Source organism: Tenrec ecaudatus, chromosome 10 (genome assembly GCF_050624435.1).
Source record: "Tenrec ecaudatus isolate mTenEca1 chromosome 10, mTenEca1.hap1, whole genome shotgun sequence".
Classification (NCBI taxonomy): Eukaryota; Metazoa; Chordata; class Mammalia; order Afrosoricida; family Tenrecidae; genus Tenrec; species Tenrec ecaudatus.
In genome coordinates, this window is record NC_134539.1 from 113,290,754 (window position 1) to 113,317,254 (window position 26,501).

The 26,501-nt window shown below is 47.9% G+C and overlaps 1 protein-coding gene, 1 long non-coding RNA gene and 2 other non-coding genes across 4 annotated transcripts; 3 read left to right on the forward strand and 1 right to left on the reverse strand.

Annotated features, from left to right (window-relative positions):
* The first annotated feature begins 731 nt into the window (after positions 1–731).
* SPAG5 (sperm associated antigen 5) lies at positions 732–26,018 on the forward strand. Its single transcript, XM_075561332.1, has 24 exons — positions 732–874; positions 1,079–1,204; positions 8,443–9,521; positions 9,824–9,998; positions 17,123–17,197; positions 17,424–17,516; positions 17,610–17,744; positions 18,516–18,635; positions 18,733–18,825; positions 19,151–19,264; positions 19,576–19,669; positions 19,789–19,936; positions 20,016–20,118; positions 20,281–20,414; positions 20,611–20,749; positions 23,376–23,475; positions 23,645–23,731; positions 24,180–24,300; positions 24,397–24,508; positions 24,889–24,969; positions 25,085–25,240; positions 25,364–25,438; positions 25,549–25,629; positions 25,816–26,018. The coding sequence occupies exons 1-24, from the start codon at positions 824–826 to the stop codon at positions 25,885–25,887; spliced, it is 3,564 nt and encodes a 1,187-aa protein (XP_075417447.1). The 5' UTR covers positions 732–823; the 3' UTR covers positions 25,888–26,018.
* LOC142460526 (small nucleolar RNA SNORA36 family) lies at positions 6,177–6,307 on the forward strand. Its single transcript, XR_012786715.1, has one exon. It is a non-coding gene; the product is annotated as a small nucleolar RNA SNORA36 family (small nucleolar RNA).
* On the forward strand, positions 10,217–10,323 carry LOC142460369 (U6 spliceosomal RNA). The gene has a single exon (XR_012786581.1). It is a non-coding gene; the product is annotated as a U6 spliceosomal RNA (small nuclear RNA).
* LOC142459611 (uncharacterized) lies at positions 16,727–26,497 on the reverse strand. The gene is made up of 4 exons (XR_012786476.1): positions 26,311–26,497; positions 25,114–25,251; positions 17,592–17,782; positions 16,727–17,483 (listed from the first exon to the last, which is right to left on the reverse strand). It is a non-coding gene; the product is annotated as an uncharacterized LOC142459611 (long non-coding RNA).
* Between the last annotated feature and the right edge of the window lie 4 nt (positions 26,498–26,501).

Genomic DNA, 26,501 nt, shown 5'->3' on the forward strand with positions numbered 1-26,501 from the left:
GAACATTGTCAGACACTGCAGAGAGGTGCCCTTCAGGTTGAAACAGCAAACCCAACCAAACTCACTGCCATCGAGTCGATGCTGACTTAAAGCCACCCCATAGGGTTTCTGAGACAAGCCTAGTCTCTCCAGTGGAGCGGCTAGTGGTTTCGAACTGCTGACCTTGTGGTTAGCAGCCCAACTCTTTAACCACTATGACTGCAGGGAAGGCATAAGTCGACTAGGTTAGAGCTGCCTTAGTGGAATGGCCTTAATCACGTTGGGCACGGGGGTCCCCTGGCAATCCCAAAGGATCTGGCAAAGGGCCAGGCACACACATCTGCGATTACTCCAACAGCCAAGGGCAGCGCTCTAGGAAATCCGAGCGATTCTGGGCCGGAATGGCAGCTGGAGGCTACCTTCGGGTTGAGAGCGCAGCCTTTTTCAGCTGGACACGGGACCTCCGCAAACCAACTGAGTCTCCGCCAAGGCGGGGAGTCGCGGAGACAACTCCCCGACAGGGTACGAGGCCAGCTAGTACAGCGCCTGCCAGGAGACGACGCCCCGCAACGGCCTCAGGCCTGGAGCGCAGCGCACCCCTAGCGACCCAACTGCGCCGGAGGTCGCAGACGCATGCGCGGCGCGCCGGGCTGGGGGCGTGGCCAGCCAGGGGCACGCCCACCCGGCCTTCGGGCGTGAGGCCCTAGAGGACGCGCACGCCTGACGCACTCGGCTCCACAGCCAATCGGGAAGCGCGGAGCAGGTTCAAATACAGACGGCGGGTGAACGTGGCGGCGTGTGCGCCTGCGGCGGGGATGCGTTTGAGCGCCTGTCTGGGTCGGAGATGTGGCGGGTGAAGGAACCGCACCTCGGTGGCTCCGCTTCGCCCCCGCGGGTGAGCCGGGGGGCGCTGTTAGGACGTGCCGAACGCCCTAGAAAGCGGGGTCGGAGCTGGGCGCGATGGTGGGTGTGCGTCTGGAGTCTGGTTGGTCCAGGCGCTCCAGCGCTGCCCCTTCTTTCTCGTCGCCTGCGGCTTGGGAGGGAGGGAAGGCAGGTTGGCCGAACCGAAAGCTTCCTAACGCTCTTCGTGTTTTCTCAGGGAAGATCCATTATGAGAACTCCTCTCCGAGAACTGAATCTGCAGCCTAGTGCCTGCACCACCTCTGGTCAAGGGCCCCCGGGGAGCCCTTCGCTGACCCCGCCGTCGTGCAAGCAGACGCTGCAGGTGAGATTCACCAGGCCAGGGCCGGTTTCTCGACTGGGCTCTTTGCCCAGGCTGAGAGCTCAGAGGGACAGAGGTTCCGGGCTGGAACATAATTAAGACGCATAATGAATTCTTCTGCCTTAGTGACTGACATCTATTTACAGCTATTCAGGCCAACAGAGAGGTGCCCTCTGAGGCTTGAAGGAAATCCACCGAGAGCCTCAACCTCTATTTAGCTGTTAGTTTGTATCAATGTCTTCCTTCAGACTTTCCAAACTTCTGAGAAATACTTTCACCCTGATTAGTGACCTCCCACAGAGCGTCAGTCAGCTACAACAGTGAGACAAGACCCACCCAAGCCTTCAAGGAGTGAGAATTTCGGGGATTGAGTTGCACATCTCTGGAAATTAGGGTACCTGGACTCCCTTATCTTAGACCCTTTCGGAATTGCTCTCATTGAGTTGTACTTTTTGGTTTTGAGAGAGGGAGCCATGTAGAAATTACTTTCTATTGGCTTTAAAAACTTGACATGGAGTGAAATGGACCCCTTTATAAGGTTCTTACTGATCCCTGGTGGCACAGTGGTTAAGAACTGCACTGCTAACTGAAAGGCCAGCAGTTCAAATCCCGCAGCCCTTCTGAGGGTAAATGATGTGGTAGTCTGCTTCTGAAAAGATCATTAATTATTAGGGGCTGTTGAGTGGTCCCCACTCATGGCGACCCTTTCTTTGTACAACAGAATACACCACTGGTCTTCCCATTCTCACATTTGCGCCTGTATTTAAATCAGTAGCTGCAACCACAATGGTGTCAGTCCAAGGAGCCATGGTGGTGTAATGGGTGATGAGTTGGGCTGCTAACCACAAGGTCAGTGGTTCAAAACCACCAGCCGCTCCTCGGGAGAAAGATGGGCTTTCCGCTCCTGTAAAGATTTACAACCTTGGAAACCCACAAGGGCCATTCTACTCTGCCCTATAGAGTTTCCATGAGTTGGAATCTATGCAGTGACGCTGCATTTTTCGAGTTTGGTCTCAGTCCGTTTGTTGAGAGTCTTCCAACCCTGGTCTTTATCAAGCATAATATGATTCTTCAGGGTTTGGCCCCTCCTTGATAACATGTCCAAAGTACTGCTGGAGACAATCTCATCATCTTTCATGCTAAGGAGCATATTGGCTACACTTCTTCCAGACATGTTTGCTTACTTCTGATAGTCCATAAGATACTCAAGATTCCTTGCCAACACCATCACAGTTCAAAGGCATCGCCCTGCATTTGTATTCCTGTGAGGTGACTGAAGATGCCATGGCTTGGGGGCTCTCGCAGCTTAGTTCTGAAGAAGATATCTTGGCTCTCTAATACTTGAAAGAGACCTTGTGCAGCAGATTTGCCCACAGGAATACATCATTCGGTTTCTTGACTGCAGCTTCCATGTGTGTTGGTTATGGATCCAAATAAAGTGGATTCCTTGACAACTTTAATCGTACCTCTTTTTTTAAAAATCATTTTATTGGGGCTCATATAACTCTTATCACAATCCATACATACATCAATTGTGTAAAGCACACTTAATACATTTGATGCCCTCATCGTTCTCAAAGTTTGCTTTCGGCTTGGGTTCCTGAAATCAGCTCCTCATTTTCCTTTTTCCCCTCCCCCTCCTCCTCTGCTCCTCCCTCCCTGATCTTAGCTCTTTTTATCATGATGCTGCTTAGTGTTTTTGTTTACTTTATGTTGAGGTGTAATTCATATTGAAGGCTATAGTCCTTGATCTTCATCCTCTGCTTTCAGCAAGCAAGGTTATATTATTTGACTATCAACACCTTCTTTAAATCTTTACACATATTCTTCTTCTCTAACTTCTTGGATTATTTGTATGCTCAGCAAACAGACTGAATAAGTGTAGTGAAAGGATGAAACGTTGCACACATCTTTCCTGACTTTAAGCCAGGTAGTATCCCCTTGTTCTGTTTGAATGACTGCCTCTTATTCTATGTACAGAGTTTACATGCACACGTAGCTGTATTCTGGAATTCCATTGAGAGCGTTATCCGTAATTTGTTTCGATCTACACATCAAATGCCTTTGTATAGTCAATAAAACACAGGTAAATGTCTTCCAGTAGTCTTCTGCGTTCAGTCAAGATCTATCTGATAATTAACAATAACATCGTTTGCTCCACAACCTCTTCTGAATCCAGCGTGAATGTAGGCAGTTCCTACTCAGTGTACTGTTGCAATCATTTGTGAACTATCTTCAGCAAAATTTCACTTGTCCTGTGATACCAATGATATTTGATGATTTCTATATCCTGTGTGTCACCTTTCTTTGGAATGGGCACAGATATGGATCATAATTGTGTTTCAAATTTCTTGATGTAGACAAGTGAGCATTTCCAGTATTACATCCCTTTGATGAAGCATCTCAATTGCTATTCTGTCAATCCCTGGGTCCTTTTTGCTCGCCAGTGGCTTCAGGGCAGGTTTGACTTCCTCCAATACCGTCAAGTCTGAATCATGCTACCTCCTAAAATGGTTAAGCACTGACCAATTCTTTTTGGTATACTGACTATTCCTTCCATATTCGTGTGCGTGTGTGTGTGTGTGTGTGTGTATTTTCACGGGTTTCATGTTCTTTTGAGGCTTCCTGTGTTCAACATTTTGCCAATAGAATTGTTCAGCATTGGCTTTGAGGCTTGAGTTTTGGCCATTTTTCAGCTTGAGAAATGTTGAGCATGTTTGTCCCTCTTGATAATCTAACCCCGAGTATTTGCACACTTCCTTGCCTTTCCTTCTTTCTTTCCTTCATTTTTTTGAAAATCATTTTATTAGGGGCTCATGCAACTCTTATCACAATTCATACATACATCAATTGTGAAAAGCACATTTGTACATTCATTGCCCTCATCATTCTCAAAACATTTGCTCTCCACTTAAGCCCTGGGCATCAGCTCTTCATTTTTCCCCTCCCTCCCTGCTCCCCCCTCTCTCATGAACCCTTGATAATTTATAAACTATTATTTTGTCATATCTTGCACTGCCGACATCTCCCTTCACCCATTTTTCTGTTGTCCGTCCCCCAGGGAGGAGGTTATATGTAGATCCTTGTAATCAGTTCCCCCTTTCCAACTCACCCTCCTCCCACCCTCCCAGTTTTGGATCACTTGTTGTTCCCTTGTCCCTGGGTTTGTTAATACCACTACCTTTCCCCCTACCTCCCCCCGGAACTGTTGGTTCCATTGTTTTCTCCTCCAGATTGTTCATCCAGCCTATCTTATTTAGACAGACCTGCGGAGATAATAACATGCACAAAAATAAGACAGAGCAAAACCAAGCAACAATATAAGACAAAACAACAACAACAAACCAAAAGCATATTTAATGTTCAAAGAGTATTGGATTCTATTTATATCTCTCGACAGATAATTATTCTGTTCTTACATGCGTTTTCGTCTACCAGCTCTGTTGAATTGTGTGAGAGGTTTAAAGTAATTTTAAAAAAGGAATAACTTTATAAACACAGCAAAACGTTTTTATGTTGGGCTTTTGCATTTCTAATAGCCTTTTTATGTATATTTAGCTCTGAGGCTATTTTGTATATAGTGAGTTCTGTGTGTATATATATATATATATATTTTTTTTCATTAAATACAAGTGCACATAAAAAAGAAAAAAAGAAAAGTGCACAAAATATAAAAGCCTTTTTAACTAAAATATATAAAAGTGCACAAAACATGAAGCTTAACAGATTAGTATAAGCCATACACCCATGTAACCAACACCTAGGTAAATAAATAGTATTGTGCCAGAAGTCTTTCTCGTGGTCAGCCCGTCTTCCACCAAAGTTAACGTCCATCTTTCTGCACAAATGATATCCACTGCACATGCTGTAAACCGGTACCACCCCCTGGGCATTATTTTCCTGTGGAAGTTACATATGTGTGTGCCTTACTTACAGGTGTGTTATTTGCCCCCCTACCCCAAAATGATACTTTCTGACTTATGGTAATTACTTCCTTTATACTTGTATTGTCTACATTTTTATACTTAAACATAATTTTGGTCTCTTGTGGATACCATACACATGGTATTATACAGTGTATAGTATGTTTGGCTTATTCAGTTCAACCATACGTTTTTAAGTTTCATCTGCTGCTATAATTAAGAAAGTTCAAATTTCATGTAAGTTTTTGTGTGTCTGTGTGTGTGACTGATCTTTCTGTCTAAGGCTCCTAAGTAATTTTACTTCTTAATTTTTGCCATTATGTGTCTAGACAGGTGTATATATTTTTTGTCATTCCTGTGTGGGATTTTGAGTCATTTTAATATGCTGTTTAAGGCCTTCCTTAATCTTAAGGAAATGAAAGAGAAAAAGTTTAATTTAGCATGTCATCATTTTTTCCTGGGTCCCTTAAACATTTTAGAACTTTTTTAAAGTTGTATAAAATATTTTTGTATATAAAAGATCACAATGAAACCCAGGGACAACGGAACAACAAGTGACCCAAAATCAGTGGCGAGAACGGTGTAAGAGGGGATTGGTAGGGCTTGATCAAGGGCAATGTAACCGAGAGGAATTATTGAAACCCAAATGAAGGCTGAGCATGATAGTAGGACAAGAGGAAAGTCAAAGGAAATAGAGGAAAGAACTAGGAGGCAAAGGGCATTTATAGAGGTCTAAATACAAGCATGTACATATGTAAATATATTTATATGTGAGGATGGGGAAATCTATGTGCATATATTTATAGGTTTAGTATTAAGGTAGCAGATGGACATTGAGCCTCCACTCAAGAACTCCCTCAATGCAAAAGCACTTTGTTCTATTAAACTGGCATTCCATGATGCTCACCTTCCTGACACCATCGCTGAAGACAAAGCAGGTGCATAAACAAATGTGGAGAAGAAAGCTGATGGTGCCTGGCTATCAAAAGATAAAGCATCTTATTGGCCAGGCTGGCACAAAAAAAAAAAAAAAAAAAGAAAGATATAGCATCTTCCAAAGTGTTGAGTTCAGTTCAGGGTAGCTTCCCTGTTCTGTTAATTAAACTTTGGGACATTAAAACAGGCTTGGGAAAATGACTGGGTAGAAAATATTACTCTATTCACTTTTTCCCAGCCTACATTAAAAAAAAAGATATAGCGTCTGGGGTCTTAAAGGCTTGAAGGTAAACAAGCAGCCATCTAGCTCTGAAGCAACAAAGTCCACATGGAAGAAGCACACCAGCCTGCGTGATCACTAAGTACCAAAGGGATCAGGTATCATCAGAACAAAAAAATCATATCATTGTGAATGATGGGGGGTGCAGAGTGGAGACCCAAAGCTCATCTGTAGGCAACTGGACATCCCCTTACAGAAGGGTTGTGGGGAGGAGACGAGCCAGTCAGGGTGCAGTGTAGTAATGATGAAGCATGCAACTTTCCTTTAGTTCCTAAATGCTTCCCCCCCCCCCCCACTATCATGATCCCAATTCTACCTTACAAATCAGGCTAGGCCAGAGCATGTACACTGGTACAGATAGGAACTGGAAACACAGGGAATCCAGGACAGATGAACCCCTCGGGACCAGTGCTGAGAGGGGCGATACTGGGAAGGTGGGGTAGCAAGGGGGAACCAATTATAAGGATCTACATATAACCCCCTCCCTGGGGGACAACAACAGAAAAGTGTGTGAAGGGAGACATTGGACAGTGGAAGGCATGGCAAAATAATAATCAGTTATCAAGAGTTCATGATGGAGATGGGGGTGGGGAGGGAGGGGAAAAATGAGCTCATTCCAAGGGCTCAAGTAGAAAGCAAATGTTTTGAGAATGATGACGGGAACAAATGTGTAAATGTGTTCAACACGATGGATGGATGGATGGATTGTGATAAGAGTTGTACGAGCCTCCAATAAAATGAATTTTTTTTTTAAAAAGATCCCAACAATTTCACCTGTTAGATGTACTGGATTTAGCATCCATTTCTCTTAGCTTTCCCTCAGATTTACATTTCTCTCTATTTTTGTCTTTGCTTCAAGATATTTCTTCCACTTATTATTCTAGTTCAGCCACTCCAATCTTAACTCTGGCCATCCTCTCTTCAATTTATTGTAATGAAATTTTCAGTATAGAAGTAATATTTATTATCTCCAGAAAGTCTTCTTTGGGGCTATATTATAATTAAATCACCTTGAGTGTTCACATTTTCTCTGGGTTATTCAGTGGTCATCTGTCTCTTGTAACAGCTCTGTTTTGCCTGGGCCTATGGTTTCCTAACTCTCTTTAAGATTTGTTCTTTCTCTGACTGTTCTCTGCACTCAAGTACATTAATATTGTCTGTTTCTCGCTCATTTGGTGTCAGTTCCAGCCAGTGGAGCACATTCAGTGGCAGCAGCTCATCAGGTGCTGGCAGGCACAGTGGCTCTGTACCTGTGGACACTAGTAGGTTTTCAGTCCCTTGTCAGGACACCCGGATGAAGTCTCTGCTCTTCAGCCTCCTCTGCTACAAAACCCAGAGCTTTTCAAGTCCCAACGTTCAAATGGATTTCAACGTTCAAATGGATCTTGGGGCGCAGGGAGATGATACCACTGGCAAAGGTTGATGTTACTCTCTTTATCTTTGGGGTCCCTGAATCTTTTCAAACCAACTGCACTCTAGGTTCTACCTCAAGCTAATCATTGTTCCCAGTGCTCTCTGACTTTGACCTCTAGATTCTTCTCTGTACCTTAAGGTAGACAATCTTGTGCCAACAGAACTTGAACCTCCACTCACATTCTACAGGTCTTTCTTGTCTGTTCCCCTACAAGTGGGTTGGAGTTAGGAAGTGGAATAGACTCACCCGACCACCTCACAGTGATCTGAGTAGATGACCTCAATCAGTTTATACTGTAGGCTGATTCCCTTAGAGAAATGGTTCTCAACCTTCCTCAGGCCACAACCCTTTCAGACAGTTCCTCATGTGGTGGTGACTCCCCAACCATAACATTATTTTCATTGCTACTTTATCACTGTCATTTTGCTACCGTTATGAATTGGGCGACCCCCGTGAAAGGGTCGTTCGACCCCCCCCCCCCCCAAAAGAGTCGCGACCCACAGGTTGAGAACCGCTGCTTTTGAAGATCCGGAAAATGCTTAACCAGCTTTTCTTCCTCTCCTTCTGGGTCTCTAGCAAGCAACAAGCATTAGAGTGAGTCTGGACAGTACCTGCGTTCTGCATCCTTAACTATGTATGTTGGAAACGTCACTTAACTGCCTTAGCCAACTGCCTGTCCCTTTTGCAGAAAAGCAGCAACAAGGCATCTCCACAGGCTCTTGACAGTACCAAGAGGACCGATTTCCCTTCAGTGCTATTCAGTGCTCCCTCAATGAGGTTGGAAGCCTGTCAGCGTGAATCGGATGAGCAGCTCCTAGACCAGATTCCCAATACCAGCTCTACTCCCCAAACAGCTGAAGAAGCAGTACAGCCATTGGACAGCTGTCTGGTTAGAACCATGGTCCTTGGCCCCTCTCTAGGGGAGCAGCAGCAAGACATTCCCCTTGCGGCTCCTGTAGCTGCCATGGCAGACACAGACAGCATCCCTCTTGAGGAGCCTTGGAGGCCAGGAGACCTGGGGCGAGAGGGGATGGCGCCCTGTGTGAAAGACAGCTCTTCAGAAGTCGCTGCTGCCATGCCCGGGAAACCTACATTTCAGGCTCTCCCATGCCACCTTTTGGAGTCCTCACCAAATACCTGTTCTGGGCAGCAACTGCACTGCGCCAAGGAGAGCCCGGGAGACAGTGGGACTGAGGTTGTGCCTGAGTGCGTGCTTCCTTCTGAAAGCAATGCCTTCTGGCCCTGCTTGCTGTCCCCTTCAACTGCTTGGGAAGCAGATTTCCCTGTCAATCCTGTGGAGCCAGGGGAAGAAACTGGAGAGCGCAGAGCAATAGAGGAACGAGACGTGAGCCTCCCAGCTCCCCCCGAGGAGGCTGACTTGGAGGATGCAGCACTTGTATCAGCTGTAGACGGTCTTCTGCCCACATGCCCGATACCAGATCCAGGAGAGGCGACCTCTGAGGCAGCTCCAAGCCCAGCAGAAGACGCTGGCGTGGTTCTTGTCTCTGACCCAGGGCCCTGGATGTCCCCACTGACTTGGCTGGAAAAAGGGGTAAACACTTCGATCATGCTGGAAAATCTCCGCCAGAGCTTATGCCTCCCCGCTGTGCTTCGGGATGCTTCGATTGGCACCCCCTGTTTGTCGACGTGCTCGGTGGCGACTTGGTTTAGTCCCCCACCAGTAGAGGAAAAGAGTACAAACACATCCCAGAAAGGCTTGGAGAGCATTAAAGACAGAAGTTCTGAGATGGAGCACCTCACATTGGGGTAAGTACCCCAAAGCCCTTGTGCCTATGAGACTCTGTTCTTTACTCTGAACCAGGGGTGTCAAACTGCAGCCCCTGGGCTGCATGCGGCCCCCGAGGTAACATTTTGTGGCTCATGAAGCTCTGAAATCAAATGTCACGAGGGAATTGTGTGTACAGTATTGCCTCGATCTCCCCTCAGCGCTATTTTCTTCATGACGATTTTTTCTGTTTTCATTTTATTTCAGTTTGACGCCCCTGCCCTAAACCCGTCCCTCCCACCTCTTTCCTTCATGGTCCTCATGCTCTTCTCTCTTGCTTCAGCCGGCCTCCGGATCTGACTGCCTTGTCTCGGCGTGACCTGGAAGAGAACCTGCTGAGCTCTCTTGTCTTGTTGGAGGTCCTGTCCCGCCAGCTGCGGGACTGGAAGACTCAGCTGGCTGTCCCTCACCCAGGAGCTCAGGACAATAGTACGCAGACTAACAGCTCGCCGAGTGGGGTAAGAAGCTTAGAGAATCCCAGTGGTCTCTCTGCCTTAGAATGTAAGCTGCCAGGAGATAAAGGGGCTTCTTCACCACAGGCTCATTCTCAGAATTGATGATGTGTCAAAGCTGAGGATTTGGAAAATCTCTTAACATGTAAAGCTTCTGGGTTCTCACTCTAGCACGGTGGAATGTCAGGACAAAGTGATGTTGTGGTTTTAAAAATCGTTTTGTTGTGCTCGCTTCGGCAGCACATATACTAAAATTGGAACGATACAGAGAAGATTAGCATGGCCCCTGCGCAAGGATGACACGCAAATTCGTGAAGCGTTCCATATTTAAAAAAAAAATAAATAAATAAAAAAAAAATAAAAATCGTTTTGTTAAGGAGCCCTGGTGGTGTAGTGTGTTCTGCATTGGGCTGCTAGCCGTGAGGTTAGCAGTTCAAAGCCACCAACTCCTCCACGGGGGAAAGGTGTGGCTTTCTACTCTGATAAAATAGTTTTGTTGTGGAAAGACACACAAGGAACAAACACCAATTCCACAGCTTCTCCACGTACAGTGCTCATGCATTGGCTGTAGTTTCAAATCATCAGTCGGGCATTTCAAACAAAGTTTTAAAGGAATCTATTTCTAAACCTCCACCTGGCTCACTTCCCTTTTCTTCTCTCGCTCCATTCTCAATTGCTCTTTTCCTCTGCCGTAGAGCATCCTTACTACCTATTCCAAATCCTGCATCACCCCAGGAACCGACCAAAGGTCAGAGAAAATGTTTGCGCACGTGCCAAGAAAACCTGAAGTGAGGAAACGACTAGAGAGTGTCTCTTTTGCACGTTTCAACAGTTGAAAGAAGACTTTAATTATGTTGATGAGTTGTTGGAATTTTTTGGTGATAGTTCACAACGTAGTTATTGGCATTTGTCTCTAAAGGAGTGCCTAGAATTGAACTGACATGTTATGTGAACAAGATTTCTCAGTCCTTACTGCATCAGAATGAAATAGCGGCATGGCATTGTTGCTTATCCTTACGTCCAATAAAAACCTTCTAGGAATGTAGCAATCCCTGACCACATGAGCTCAGGAAAGGGGCCTTCATCCACTTCATTAGCAGATAGCCCCTCAAAAGTGTCACTGGGTGTGCTTCCGGCTTTAATAAAAATTATAATGTGATCACATAACTAATATACAATTGATGAACATCTCTCTCCACATGCAAGTTTTTTCACTTAAGGTCTTCTGGCTAGAAGAATTGAAAAGAAACATTAATGTAAATTTATATGTGTATGTTTTGTTGTGGCTGCAAAGAAGGTAATTAATCAAAGAATTTAAAGTGTACATATGTATTGCATTAGGAAAAAATTTGGTAAGGACTAAAACTACAGGTCGAAAGGAAAAAAAGGGAAATGTTACAAAGTGTGAGTGTGGAAGAGCTCATTTACTTTTTCTTTTTTTTACTATCTAATCATTTTGATGTGTATGGTTTTTATGTCTTTGGAGATAATTAAGAGTGATTTAAAAGTTTCATTTCAAACGATCCGTATTTCTAATATGTGACAAGTACAACCTTCACCATGATTCCAACTGAAGTGTCCTTGGTCTTTCAGAATTGTGGAAGAGGTGGGAGAGCAAAGAGGGTTAGGGACCACTGCTCTAGAGGAGTTTAGCTGTGACCACAGCCTGGGAAAGAAACAAGGGTTTCAGGAGAAGGACCTGGGAGCCTCAGCAGTGTGGCTATGAAGATAAGTCCAAAAAAAAAAGATAGCTACAGAATTATAGAAACATTTGTTAAACAAAATATCAAAATAGAAAGCCATGGTCTTCCAGCATCCCCTCCAGCGAGGCGTAGACATTTGTGAAGGCAGTATTTCATCACTCTAGCCCTCGCCCGTTTCATTGATGCTGTGTACCACCGGCAGTGTGGATCATCTTTCTTTTCAATGTTCTTTGAGTCTGAGGGACAAGAGGTCAGTGGCGGCAAGACCAGGCTGTGAGGTGAATGGGGTGAGGGTTCCCGGTGAAATTCTCCTTCGAGACCCCCTGCCACCTCTGCAGAATGAGCGGGAATAGTGGGACCAAAAGAGTCCTCCGTGCCAGGTTCATGGCCTTTTCTCACCAAGGCAGTTTTCAATTTTCTCAAAACTTTCACCTCATGAGCTTCAGTGAAAGTCCTGTATCCTTTGGGAAAATCTACCATGATGACCCCTTTGGGACCCTAAAATACAGCTGCCGTAATCTTCTAAGCTGACCCCACTGCCTTGAATTTCATTAGCCCAAGACTGGTTCCCTGTGAAAATTCCTTCTGTGAAATGGTCTTTGTTAGTTTGGGTCTTGCTTAGAAGACTGATAGGACGATCAGCTTTTTCAGATAGCGATCTTCTCCCAGTGCTTTTGTAAATGCTTTGCCAAAGGCTTGCTGAGACCAAGGTGCTATTGCTCCTAGTGTTTTGAGTCGGTTCTGACCCACAGCCCAACTGGATGAAACACTGCCTGTCCGCACCATTTGCACAATTGTTCCCGTGTTTGAGCCCATTGTTGTCGAGCCGTCTTCTTGAGGATTTTCCTCTCTTTTGCTGCCCCTCTTCATTACCCAGCATGACGTCCTTCTCTGGGGACTGGTCTGACAACATGTCCAAAGTACGGGACACGAGGTCGCTATATCCTACTTCAGCAGCTATTTCATCAACGGTAACCCTACGGTCCCCGTCCACGCCTCGGACTTGGGCCAGTTTCTTCATTGGTTGAGATTGTTGGGCGTCCCTCTCCTGGCCTCCTTAAAACGCTAGGGCGGCAGTCCCTTAGACTTGGTGCAACCTCAGATATTGAAAAGAGACCAGTACTTTCTACAGCCAGCCTGTTGAACTTTATTTTTTTAAACAGACACGTCTACATTTCTTTGTCCTATACCTCTAGGAAGACAGAATAAAGTTCTCTTTGTAAAGCCAAAAAAAACCTTGGTGCAAATCTTCAATGATTTGGGTAGCTGTTCACTTGAGTTTTGTTAAAATTTTGATATTAGCCCTAACTTCAAAATTGTTTTTTTTCCATGGCACAAAACTACCCCCACCCCGCATTTTTTAAGGCCCCTTAACAATGCTAAGACAAATGCATGCCTGACGGAACTTCTCTGGAATCATGTACTGATCGCAGAGACATGGAAACACATTTCATTTGGTTTGGAATAAACCAAGGCCTGTATGAACAGGACTCTAGTAGTGATGTCTTTTTTTAATTTACCTTACTACACTTTGATCATTAGTTGCTGCTGCTAAGAATCTGTGTCCAAGTTTCCGAAGAAACCTCTTTTGGGTTGACAGTATATCCTGTAAGCAATGGCTTTACCTCTTTTCAGGAATCTTAGAATCCATATACTCCTCATTCCGTTTTCTCCCTGCTTGCTTATTTTTGTATCTTCCCCTCTTGTCACTGACCTCCTTCCCTGTCCCTGAATCTGCCTTGTGTTCTCTCACTGAAGCTTGCCAGAACCAAGGAGACATCACCTGCGGCCCTTTCCCATTGCCGGCCTTGCGTTTGCCAGCCTCGCCACACTAATCTCATCATCTGCCTGACTGCCCAGCTCCGAACACTGTGAACCCAGCCAGGGCTCCTGGGAACTGCGTGCCTTACTGCACGATGCAGCAGGGAGTCATGGGAGCACTCAGAGAAGAGATCCCAGGGAGATGGGATGTGTCTTCCTCATATGCAGGCTGCTGCAGCATCATGACTCAGCACTGCTGCTGCATCATGACTCAGCACTGCTGCTCCCCCATTCGGCCTTTCCCCGATGATGGCTGCTGGGCAGCAGTAGTGACGGCTCCCCACTTGATCCCTCTGTTAAGTCTTTCTAGAGCTCTGCTGTCTGATGTATTTCTCTACTCTACGTGCCCATTACCCTAAGAGAGTGAGCAGATAAGGAATAAGGAAATGCACATGACCCATAGAGATCTGTGAAGGTTAACTTTACTGGTAATCAGAGAATGGAAAACCCAAACCACGGACACCGTTTGCTTCTGAGCAAATAGCAAAAACCAAGAGCCAACGCGGATAAACAACATTCTGTTGCTGTTTGGGCGTGGCTTGGTTCAACCTGTTATGAGCAGTTTAAGCAAGCCCTTAACACAATTTAAACTCTTTGATCTTGTTACTCACCTGAAAAGAAAAGGGGAAAACTGCTGCATGAAGATGATAACTTATTGGACTTTTGCTTTCTTTATCGGAGGCTCTCACATCTCATCACAATCCATACATTCATTCCTCCAGTGTGTCAAGTACATTGGCCGCCATCATCATTTTCAAAGCATTTTCTTCCCACTTGAGCCCAAGTTCAGCTCCCCATTTCTTCTCCCTCCCTCCTTCAAGAACCCTTAATAAGTTAAAGATTATTATTTTCTTATATCATCCTCTGTCACCCCTCACCCACTTTTCTGTTCGTCTCCCTGGGAGGGGGTTCTAGGTTGATTCTTGTGATCAATTTCCCCTTTCTCCCCGTCCCCTAATCCTCCTGGAACCTCTACTCTCCTAGTTGGCCCTGAGGGGTTTATCGATCCTGGATTCCCTGTGTTTCGGGCTCTTATCTGTAGCAGTGTGTATGTTCCAGTCTAATCTGGTTTGTATGGTAGAATTGAAGTCCTGATAGTGGAGTGAAGGAAGCACCAAAGGACGAGAGGAGAGTTGTGTGTGTCATCGTGCTATACTGCATCCTGACTGGACTTTAGCTTTTTTATATAATGAAAGCAGATAAAAATTAGTCATCTGTAAGATGTCATTAAAATGTTTTTTAAAAATAATTTTATTGGAGGCTCATACAATTCTTATCACAATCCATACATCCATCCATTGTGTCAAGCACATTTGTACATCTGTTGCCATCATCATTCTCAAACCATTTGCGTTCCATGATGTCATTAAAATATGTTTATAAACAGTTTCTAATATGGAAAAATAGGTTTAATATAAACTCGAGGTATTTGAAGAAAAGGAATAAGAGGTGAAATAATTTCTGAGAGGATTTTAGGTGAGGTAAAATGCCAGCAGAATTTAAAAACAACAGGTCTATCTAGATAAGATAGGCTGGATAAACAATCTGGGGGAGAAAACAATGGGACTGATGGTTCTGGGGGGACATGGGAGAGGGGGAGGTGGAAGAAAGGAAGGGATGTTAACAAACCCAGGGACAAGAGAACAAGTGATCCAAAATTGGTGGCGAGGAGGGTGTAGGAGGCCTGGTAGGGCTTGATGAAGGGCAATGTAACCAAGAGGAATTACTGAAACTCAAATGAAGGCTGAGCATGATGGTGGGACAAGAGGAAAGTAAAAGGAAATCGAGGAAAGAACTAGGAGGCAAAGAGCATTTATAGAGGTCTAAATATAGGCATGTGCATTTGTAAATATATTTACAGATGATGCTGGGGAAATATATCTATGTGCATGTATTTGTAGGATTAGTGTTAAGGTAGCAGATGAACATTGGGCCTCCACTCAAGTACTCCCTCAATTGTTCTATTAAACTGGCATTCCATGATGCTCACCTTCCCAACACAATCAGCGAAGACAAAGCAGGTGCATAAACATGTGATGAAGAAAGCTGATGGTGCCTGGCTATCAAAAGATAAAGCATCTGGGGTCTTAAAGGCTTGAAGGTAAACAAGCGGCCATCTAGCTCTGAAGCAACAAAGCCCACATTGAAGAAGCACACTAGCCTGTGTGATCACAAGATGTTGAAGGGATCAGGTATCAGGCATCATCACAACAAAAACATATCATTGTGAATGAGGGGCAGTGCAGATTGGAGACCCAAAGCCCATCTGTAGACAACTGGACATCCCCTTACAGAAGGGTTGTGGGGAGGAGATGAGTCAGTCAGGGTGCAGTGTAGCAACGTTGAAACATACAACTTTCCTCTAGTTCCTAACCTAAATGCTTCCTCCCCATCCCACTATCATGATTCCAATTCTACCTTACAAATCTGGCTAGACCAGAGGATGTACCCTGGAACTGGAAACACAGGGAATCCAGGACAGATGATCCCTTTAGGACCAGGGGTGTGAGTGGCGATACCAGGAGGGTAGAGGGAGGGTGGGTAGAAAGGGGGAACAGATTACAAGGATCCACACATAACCTCCTCCCTGGGGGACAGATAACAGAAAAATGGGTGAAGGGAAGATGTCAGACAGTGTAAGATAAGACAAAATAATAATTTATAAATTATCAAGGGTTCATGAGGAAAAGGTAAGTGGGGAGGGAGAGGTAAAAATAAAGAGCTAATACCAAGGGCTTAGGTAGAAAGCAAATGTTTTGAGAATGGTGAGGGCAATGAATGTACAAATGTACTTAACACAATGGATGTATGTATGGATTGTGATAAGAGTTGTATGAGCCCCAATAAAATGATTTTTAAAAAATTTAAAAACAAGTAGAACTTCATTTTGATAGGTCTTCCTAAAAAGATATTGTCACAAAGAGGAGAGCAAATATAAATTTACGTCTAAATAACAATACCGGTATAATACAACTCGGTCGTAAGGTAAGCGAATGTGGCAGTGTAATCGCGTGTAGGACCCATCGGGAGCCGCGGTGGCAGTCACTACCTGTTGGGCGGCATCACCAGTGAGGTGCATCCCATTTTAGAGCTGTTAGACTATAGAAGAGCCTGACACAATGGATGAGTGTATGCACCATGATAAGAGCTGTAAGAGCCCCCGATAAAAGTATTTAATAAACAATATAAAAGACTATTCATATTCCAGTGGATCATATGGGAATTTATTCTGAGTCAGTGGCTTACAACTTTCTCTTTCCGTGACACCTGAGGGAAACGGCCTGGACGTCTCTCTGGCGTGTGTGCTTCAGTGAGGGACAGAGTGCTGCATGGAGTCGCTTGCCTTTGTCATTCACTTCTGTTCTTTGCAGATTTTGACCATGAACTTGTATTATCTTGATGACTAGAAAGACCAAAATCACCATGGCTGTTTTATAAAGGAATTCATAAGCTACTCTGGGTTGGTTTCGCCGCCCCTACCGATTGGGTCTCGTCTAGCTGTGAGCCCTGGTGGGCCCCAGGAACGCGGGGCGGGGCAGGGGGTGGTGGTGATGCTGGTGGTGCAGGTTGCCTCCTCCAAAAGAACACATCTGTTTCTCTGGCCAGACGACTAAGAAACCTCAGGAGCGTCAGAATTGCCAAGAGTTTGGACCAGCCCTGCAGCAGGCCAGGAATGTCATGGTAAGTGTGGGCTGGGCTGGCCTTACACCACCGCCGAGTCTCTTGTCAAAGTCCTGAGTGGAGAGCCCTCAGCCGGCCATGATGGTGAAGGAGGTGTCCCCACCTTTGCCGTGGACAGCCTTCCCTTCTGGGAGCTTGGGATGAGTGAGGGTCAGTGGCTTTCCTCCCAGTGTTCCTGCTTGGTGGAGTTCTTTCAAATCCAGCTGAGCCATCTTTCTCCCAACAGCAGTCATGGGTGCTGGTCTCCACAGAGGTGCTGTCATTGTTTCACCTGTCGCTGGTGCACCTGGAAGAAGACAGAACGGCCGTGAGTCAGGAGGTCAGCAGCGTGAAGATGGCGGTGGTTCCTGACAGCCGCCCCCCCCAAAGGTCCAAGCAGACACCCCCATCTGACCGTTTCTTAACCTCCTAGTTTCTGCGCGCAGAAGCCTTGGTCTCCTGCTGTTTTGATGTGTTGAAGAAGTTTGGGGCAAAGGTCCAGAGCTTCCACGCAGAGAGGGAGGAGGCGAGGCACCAGGTGGAGATGGCCCTCAGAGGCAAGGACGCGGTAAGGGCCAGGCTTTTCTTTTTTCCTTGTAGGAAAGTCTAGATAACATAAAAATGTTTCAGCCCAGCAGTATTAAATTCATTCGCAAAATTGTAGAATGTACCGTGCTCAATTTCCAGAATATTTTCATCATCCCAAACAGAAACTCTGTATCCATATCCTCTTCTCCCACCAGCCACTGGCCTGTTTTCTGTCCCTCTGAATCCGCCTATTCTAGGTACACATGGAATCTTATAGTATGTGTCTTTGGTGCTTAATTTCAAGGTTCGTCCTCTGGGAGGTGTGTGTCAGTTTCATTTAGGTATTTTTAGCTGAATAAGCGTCCATTGCATATAAGCACCACGTACATACATTGTGCTTTTGCTAAGCTGTTGATCCTGTGCTTGAGTCATCAAGGTTCCTCGCCTTGCGGGGTCCCTTCAAGATCACAAATACAGAATAAAGACCTGTACTCCTAGACCCAGAGGGCGGCATTTATCCACGGATGACGATCAGAGGGTTAGGAAAGGAGGAGGGATGGAAACAGGAAACCCAGGGAAGTAGGATAAGTGATGGTGCCTTGAGAGGGATTACAAGGAATGAAATGAAACAATGTGTGTGAACTGTTGAGTGGAAAACTCGTGATTTATTCTAATAACCTACACCCAAACTATAATTTTTTTTAAATTTAAGAAGAAAAAGAGGTAACTTATTGGAGTGGTAGATGGATCGTTGTGACTCTGTGCAGTTTCTCTCCCTGCCGACTCCGCCCTGCACCATCTTCCCTGACAGGCAGAGGCCGTGCTCGAAGCCTTCTGTGCACACGCCAGCCAGCGGATCAGCCGCCTGGAGCAGGACGTGGCGTCCATGCGGGCACTCAGAGTCCTGCTCACTGAAGCCCAGGCCCAGTTGGTAACCTGAGGGCATTCCCTTTCCTGGCGTCCACCCTGACCCACAGGGCGGGTGGGGGGCTCCCGTGGCAGTTGCCCTACAGGCCTTCCTTCTGTAGGTCCAGCTCCACACCGAGCAAGAGGAGCTGGCTCAGCAGACAGTCAGTCTGTCGTCCACTTTGCAACAGGACTGGATATCCATGCAACTAGATGTGAGTATTTGGGGCTGTCATCCAAAACAACCAACCAAATACCCCACTGCCATCGAGTCCTTGCCAACTCCCAGCAACCCCCCAGGGCAGAGCAGAACCACCCCCTAGGCCTTCAGAGTCTGTAAATCGCTATGGGAATGGCGGGCTGCCTCATCTGTCCCCTGTGAATCAGAGACAGGCGGGTTCAGACTGCTGACCTCTCAGGTCATAGCCTAGGTCTTAACCCACTGTACGGGCACCTCAGGCCGCTCCCTTAGGTATAGCCAGTTCTCTTAGGAGCTCTGGTTCAAGTGGGCCCCCCTGACTTGCCTGTTTCCCCTGACAGTATATAACATGGACCGCTTTGCTGAGTCGGTCCCGACAACTCGCAGAGAGCCTCGCGGGCAAGAGCCGGGAGGCCCTACAGGAACGAGATGCTGCAGTGGAGGAAAAGCAAAAGGTGCACACCAGGCGTGGAGACTGCTTGGCCCAGTCCCGGGCTTCTGTGCAGAAGGCCTTTCTAATGAGCGGCTGCCTTGGCCTCTTGCCCTCGGCGGGTTCCTTACGTAAAAGACGGACACCGGCCCGTTTTCTCTCCCCTTTAGCACCTTTTCCACATCAGCACCCTTCCTCCCGTTTCCTTTTTCTGAGGCTCAGCCTCATTTGCTGCAGGGTAGCTGCCCAGGAGCAAGGTAGTTTAATGCATTGTTCAGAGAGAAGCTGCCTGAATCCTGGAAGAACTGTGTGAGGAAAACTGTCATTTCTTCCCAGGTGTCCAGGAAGTTGGAACAAGTCACGACTCACTTAGAGGGCTGCCTGAGCAAAATAGAACAACTGGAGTTGGAAAACAGCCGTCTGACAACAGGTAAGCCGAGAGGAGTGGCGGTAGAACAGCGAAGCCCTCTGGAGCGCTTGGTTCCAGGAGAAGTCTAGGGAGGTTCTGGTTGGGCAACCACATGGTGTCATTAGGACTCTCTGGCTCAGATCTCCAGGCTCAGCTGCAGATTCTGGCCAGCATGGAGAGCCAGCAAAGAGAATTACAAGATCAGCTCGCCCATTGTACCCAGGACCTGGCCGTGAAGGAGGACTCGCTCGGCCAGCTCTCCCAGAAGAGTGAGGAGCAGGCCGCTCGGTGAGTTCCCATCAGGCGGTGGTGACTGTCCACACTCGGGTTGTGGGAACAGTGGCATCTAAGAGAATGTCTCTGGCAGATGGCAGCAGGAAGAGATGACGCTCAAGCAAACACTGACAGAGCTACAACACCAACAAGCTGTCCTGAGCAAGGAGGCCCAGGACATGAAGGAGACCTTGGAGGTGAGGCTTATGGTTTGACGCTGGGGGAGGGGCTGGGAAACTTGCCTAATGGTACCGAGGGGGGAAAAGCCTCTGCTCCGGGGGTCTAAATGTCCACTCTTGGACCTAATGCGTGTCCCTCTCCTTTCTTGTTCCTTCCCTTCTCTTTCTCTCTCTCCCCAGTTTGCGGAGCAAGAGAACCAGGTTGCTCACCTAGAGCTGGGCCAGGTCGAATGTCAGTTGAAAGCCACGCTGGAGGTGCTCCGGGAGCGCAGCCTTCAGTGTGAAGACCTCAAGGACACTGTAGAGAGGCTGAAGTGAGAGCTTCCCCTGCTGCGCCTCCCCCAGCACGCATCCTTCCCAGGGTCCCCAGAAAGGAATTGTGCCCAAGCTCAAGGCCTCCTGTTTCTCTCTCGGAATGGCTTTCTCTATGGGGATTTGGGAGAGACGTTCCGAGTAGGGACCTTGGTGTCTGGCCATATTCTTCCTTCCTTCCTTCCTTCCTTCTGTCAGGGCTAAACTGACCAGCACGGTAGCAGAGGTGCAGGAGCACGCCCTGGAGAAGACTCGCCAGTATTCACAGGAGTTAGGGGTGCTGACGGAGCAGCTACAGGGTCTGAGCCTCTTCCTACGGCAACAACTACCCGAGAAGGTACACCTCTGCCATTCCGTCTCGTCCCATCCAGCGTGTCTTCCTTGTAGAGATAGTCTTCCCAGGCAATGCTTGTTCCATCTCTAACCTCCAGCGACTTCCACCTCTGCAGCCCGTCACTATCTGACCTTTCTTCATCTATCTCCTACTTTCTTAATGTTTCACTCCAATCAGAGAGGCCATACCAGCGTTTCCCCACGTGGGGATACTGCCTCTGCGTACTCTGGAATGAGCCAGGGAGGAGCTGCACGAACAGATGCTTACACTTTATCTTGGATCATGGGTTATAGTACCAAAGTTTTTAATTGCCAACGGGGCACTGGGTAGTCTTTTTGTGCAAAGAGAGCAGTAGACCAAGTAAGTTTGGGAAGCTATGGTTTGTACACACACACGCACACACGCGCCTCACTTCATTCCAGCCTGAGGCTGTCCCCACGTCTGTTGTCCTCCATCTGCAAACTAGTAATCCCTCTTCCTTTCCTGCTCAATTCCTCCCTCTTTGACCTTCTTGTGTGAGAGCAGCTAAGCCTTGCCGAGGCTTAGGGTGTGACACCAGAGCAAGTAGGCACCCTGGACAAGCTGCCCTGGAACAGAAGTGTGAGAGTCGGTGATCTCTTCTTTTGCCCTCCCTTTTGTCCTTGTATTGATTCCCTTAGAATTTTCTTTCTGAAATTGATTTTCATTGACATCAAGTCGACTGTGTTTCAAGAAAACACATTTAGCCATGCCATGTTACCTCCCCCACAGTATACATTCAAGAATAAATGGCCGAGGCTCTCAAAATAGAGTTGATTGGCTTAGTGAAAGGTACCACCAGGAAATCTGGAATGCTTATGAGTTGACCTTTCCCCCTAGTTATGTGCGGAGCACAGGAACTGCCAAAGAATCCAGTCTAGTGGGGCAGTCAGGCAGATGTAAACATGTCATCTTGAATTGTCATGACCAAGTCAGCATGGGGCCCTCTAGGAGTAGAGAGAATGGACCAGGTTTACTGAGAGCATTAGAAGGCAGTTGGCCCTTGGGCAGTCTTGAGGTTAAGAGGTTTGCAGGGTAGGGGTGGGCATTTAGGGAAGGTCCACTAGGGTTATCATAGTGATGTTACATGTACTCTTTTTGTAGTGTCTGCCTCGTAGCGAGACCTAGGTTCCGTGCTGGGCCTACAGGGTGAACAAGGCAGCAAGACTGGAGGATGGGAAGTAGAACAGCCCCATTGCTGTCAAGTCCGTTTGTACGTTAAAGTACAGGCTTTCGATGCCATGAGTTTACAGAAGCAGACTGTCACAGCTGTCTCCCTAGGAGTGGCTGGTGGCTGTGAAGCACTGACCTCTTGGCCAGCAGCTAAGCCCGTAAGCTCCCACTGCTGCCAGTGCTCTGAATGGGAAGCAGCTTTTGAGGAAAAGAGCTAGATGGGGTAAGGCAAGGGGCCAGATTTTGAAGGTGTGTGTGCCCTGGTTGTGCAAGTGGTTAAGCACTTGGCTGTCATGGGAAGCTTGGTGGTGGTTGGAGCTCACTGCTGCTCTGTGGGAGGAAAGATTTCCAGCCTTGGAGACCCTGTGGGGCAGTCCGCTTTGCCCCGTGGGATTGCTGTACGTTGGCACTGAGTGGATGGCAGCAGGGTGTTTGTTTCTGTATGGAAGCAAGGATATCCAGCGCCTGTGAGTCAGAATGGACTCGACGCTGTGGGCCTTAGTTTGGTTTGTCTGCTCGACTGGCGTGGAAGTCACTGAAGGGCTCCAGTGAGGTGAGCAGTTTATCAGATAAGCTTCCGGAGAACTGCGAGAATATGGAGGCTGGAATGTCAAGGAATAAGAATGGAAGAGGGACAAACAGTTAGTTACAATTGTGGTGAAGGCTTAAACTAATGACGGTTGTGGAGGGAGAGTCCACCTGGCAGCAAAAAGTCTGGGTTTTGGTTGTGATGGAGCCATTCCGCCAGATTTCTCTCATGGACATGAGCTTTAGGGCCTGGAGCTTGGGGTAGAATCCGGCTTGTAAGCACAAGAAATGTGTTTCTATGGAGCACCTATGGAGCACCAGGCTGAGGCTGCCCTGGGAGTGGAGAAGCGTGCACAGAGGACCGCAGAAGGATGACCCCAGGGAGGGCAGCAGTCAAGGAAGGCCCACACTGTAGGTAGAGAGAAGAAATAGCCAGAAAGCTATGAGACACACATCTCTGGGAGAGACAGGTAGGCCTTGACAGTTAAGAAAGGGGAGTTTCAACAAGAAATCAGTATCAAAGAGGTCAGATAAAATAAGAGCTGAAAAGTGTCTATTGCTTTTGAAAGTAAGGATTACGTTGGTGGCGGGCAGCCATCTGATTGTAGTGAGCTGATGGGTAGATAGAGCGAGAATCATAGGCTTTATCTGGAGACCTTTTTCTTAATTAAAGGAAAGGAGAAAAGGCAGTAGTTAAAAGAGGCCTTAAATTAGGAAGAAGGTGTTTTGGTTGTTTTCTCAGTGAGAGAGACTTAAGAGTCTAACTCTCCATGTTCAGGGAAAGGAACGAATAGAGAGCCTGCGGTCCGAGAAGAGAGCAGTGGCCAGGACAGCAGTGTGGGGAGATGCCTGGGGAGGCAGTGCACGAACCCTGACTGACGGGGCCCTTTGGTTGTCCCCTTTGTCTTAGGCTGAGCCAGAGCCACTTTGGATGAACGCAGCTACCAGGGGACACTCTCCGCCTGGCAGCCCCACCTTCCCCGGAAACCTCTTGGCAACAACAGATGAAGGTTAAAGGCTCTGGGATTTGGGGCGGGAAAATTGTGAGCCGGCGCCTGATAGCGTGGGCTGTTGAAGGTGCGCAGTAACTGGCTTGCCTGCCTCTCCCTCCCTTCTGGTCCGACTGGCCTTGGCTGACTCGCCAGAGACCCCCGCTCCCATGCTGGATTTCTGTTTCAGAGCCGGAATCAGCTCCCATGCCTTTGCTTGGAAGTGACAAGAGTGCTTTCACCCGCGTAGGAGCCGTGGTGTCCCTTCAGCCTACAGGTGAGGATGGGCTCCAGGGATCTCGCCTCATTTCTAGAAAACTTGGTGGCGATGAGTGAAGCCTAGAGCAATGAGATGTGCTTTGCTCTAAAAACCTCAATTCTACTTGGGCTCATTTTATTCTGCCTTTAGGGATCTGTAATGTTCCTGCCGAGGAGCTCTGGTGGTGTAGTGGTTATGGGTTGGGCTGCGATCCTCATGGTCGGCAGTTCAAAACCACCAGCCGCTCCAGAGAGAAGGACTGAGCTTTCTACTCTCTTAAACAATTACAGTCTCGGAAACCCACAGGGGGTCGCTATGTAAGTCAGCATGGACTCAGGGCAGGGAGAGTGTTCCTGCCACCCACATGCTCAAATTCTATTGCTTGGGGACACAGATAGGAGTTCTGGGAATGGCGGCTATCTATGGTATACAGGTCTCTACCTCTGTCTGGAACTTTCCCTTTCAGAGACCCTAGACATGGAGAAGAGCCTGGCAGAAATCCGTACCGTGACTCTTGGGCTTCAGAGCCTGTGTTCCCTGCTGCAGGAGTCTAAAGAAGAAGCTGTCAAGACTCTGCAGGGAAAAGTGTGAGTGGGCTGCAGTCGTGGCGAGAGGGTAAGTCAGAGGCCCAGGCGGTCCCTGGGAGGACAGCAGCGAGACCGAGTTCTCCCTTCCCCCCGTAGTTGTCATCTGCAGGATAGGCTGCAGGCCCAGGAAGAACAGCATCAGGAAGCCCAGAAGGCGAAGGAAGCGGACATAGAAAAACTGAACCAGGCCCTGTGCTTGCGCTACAAGGTAAGGGAGGGGCCTGGAAATGGGGCGACAAAGAACTGGGACAGCTCTACTGGCCCGTTGGGAGTTGTTTTCTCTCCAGGAATCTGGGTGGTGGAGATTTTCCAACCACTGTCCTAGTTTTGTACTTGGGATGAGACATTTCACATGTTTGGGAATCCACTATGGGCTGACCTGCCTCCCTAGGCTGACCAAGGAGAGAAGGCAGGCACTCCAGAACTCTCCCAAACACTGACTATGCCTTGCCTGACCTGGTAGCCCTCCAGGAAGAGTTGGGGTGTTATCCTTGGTACCTCCTGGACTGAGCCAGGGTCAGGTACTATCTTGGCAAAGGTGCCAAGAGGTGCAGCTCTCTCTCAGTCCTTTTCACCCGTTTCCCTCAGAATGAAAAGGAGCTTCAAGAAGTGATACAGCAGCAAAACGAGAAGATCCTGGAGCAGATAGACAGGAGTGGAGAGCTCATCGTACGTCCATCCTGGGGCCAGGGCCTGGTAGCCAGGGTCCCGAGTGTCAGGACCGGATTCACGGTCCTCCACAAGGGACTGTTGAGAATTACCAGCTCTTTCTTCTCACCTGCAGAGCCTGCGGGAGGAGCTAGCTCAGCTTACCCGCTCACTTCGGCGCGCAGAGACAGAGACAAAGGTGCTCCAGGAGACCCTGGCAGGCCAGCAAGACCCCGATGGTCAGTCCATGGCCACTAACTGGATCCAGGAGAAAGTGTGGCTCACCCAGGAGGTGACTGGTACCTGGAGGCATCGGGGAACACATAAAGGGGCGAAGTGCTGGGTAGAATTAACACAGGCGTGGGCAGCTAGTGGGGACCCTGGGCTGTGCCTCCTGATCTAGACGTGTTTCCAGGTGGACAAGCTGAGGGTGATGTTCTTGGAGATGAAAGATGAAAAAGCAAAACTGAAGATCAAGTTCCAAAGTCATGTAAGTGGCCCCCATGTCGGCACTGCTCCCCACCAGCACCAGCCCGCCCAGTTTTCAGGCCCCACTGAGCTCTGCAGTTCTTTGAAGCAAAGGACTTATTTGCTCTTTAGAGAAACATCCTGGAGGAGAATGTGCGGCGCTCAGACAAAGAGCTACAGAAACTGGATGACACTGTACAGCATATTTATGAGGTTAGGTGGAGGCGGGGCCGGGGCTCTACAGAAGGCCCCTGGAAAGCTCTCTGGTTCCAGGGAGCTGAGGGCTTGGCTGTGGCCTGCCTCCACTCTGTCCCCTCTGTCCAGCCAGAGCTTTCGTGGGGTGGGGGTCTTGAGCCTGTGACCCTGAGCTACCTTCTCTCTCTCTCTCTCTCTTCCCAGACTCTGCAGTCCATCCCTGAGGTAGTAAGCGGTTGCAAGGAACTACAGGAATTGGTGGAATTTTTGAGCTGAGAAGCCAAAAGCCGGATTCTGTTTTGCACCCCTTTAATGGCAGCTCCCCTTTTCCCCAACAGCAGGACTAATTGGCATAGAACCACCTCTGTTTATATCTATTTAAATAAAGTACACATGTATTTCTTTAAGTCCTCCAAATCGTTCTTCTTGGGTGGTGTGGAATCAGGTTAGGAGAGAGGGCACCCTGCCCTCCTCCCGCTGCCGCATCCCTGCTGCCTGCCCCTCCTCTTTGCTTGGCTTTCCCCAAAGCACTGGACTGCTTGTTCCCTGGCTTTCAGCCTGCGGGAACAGAAAAAGGCTTTATTCTCCACCTTCCCGCGCCCTCCTGGGGTCGGCCCTAGCGGGTAAGGGGCGCAGCAAAAGCTACTCCCGGCTCTGCCTCCTGGCCCCTTGCTGGCGCCTCTGCCCCGCCTACCCTACCTGTTGTTTACTGCTTCCCGGGACGGGGCTTATCCCCAAGAGCAAACACACCGCCTGGCACACGGGAAGTGACCGGGAGAAAGGAGGGCGAGCCCGCTTCCTGCCTCTGGGGCCCTGGTGGCAGGGCTCCACGGGGGGAGGGGGCGTCAATCATAGCGCGGCCTCTGGGGTCCGGCAGGATGGTCACTCCA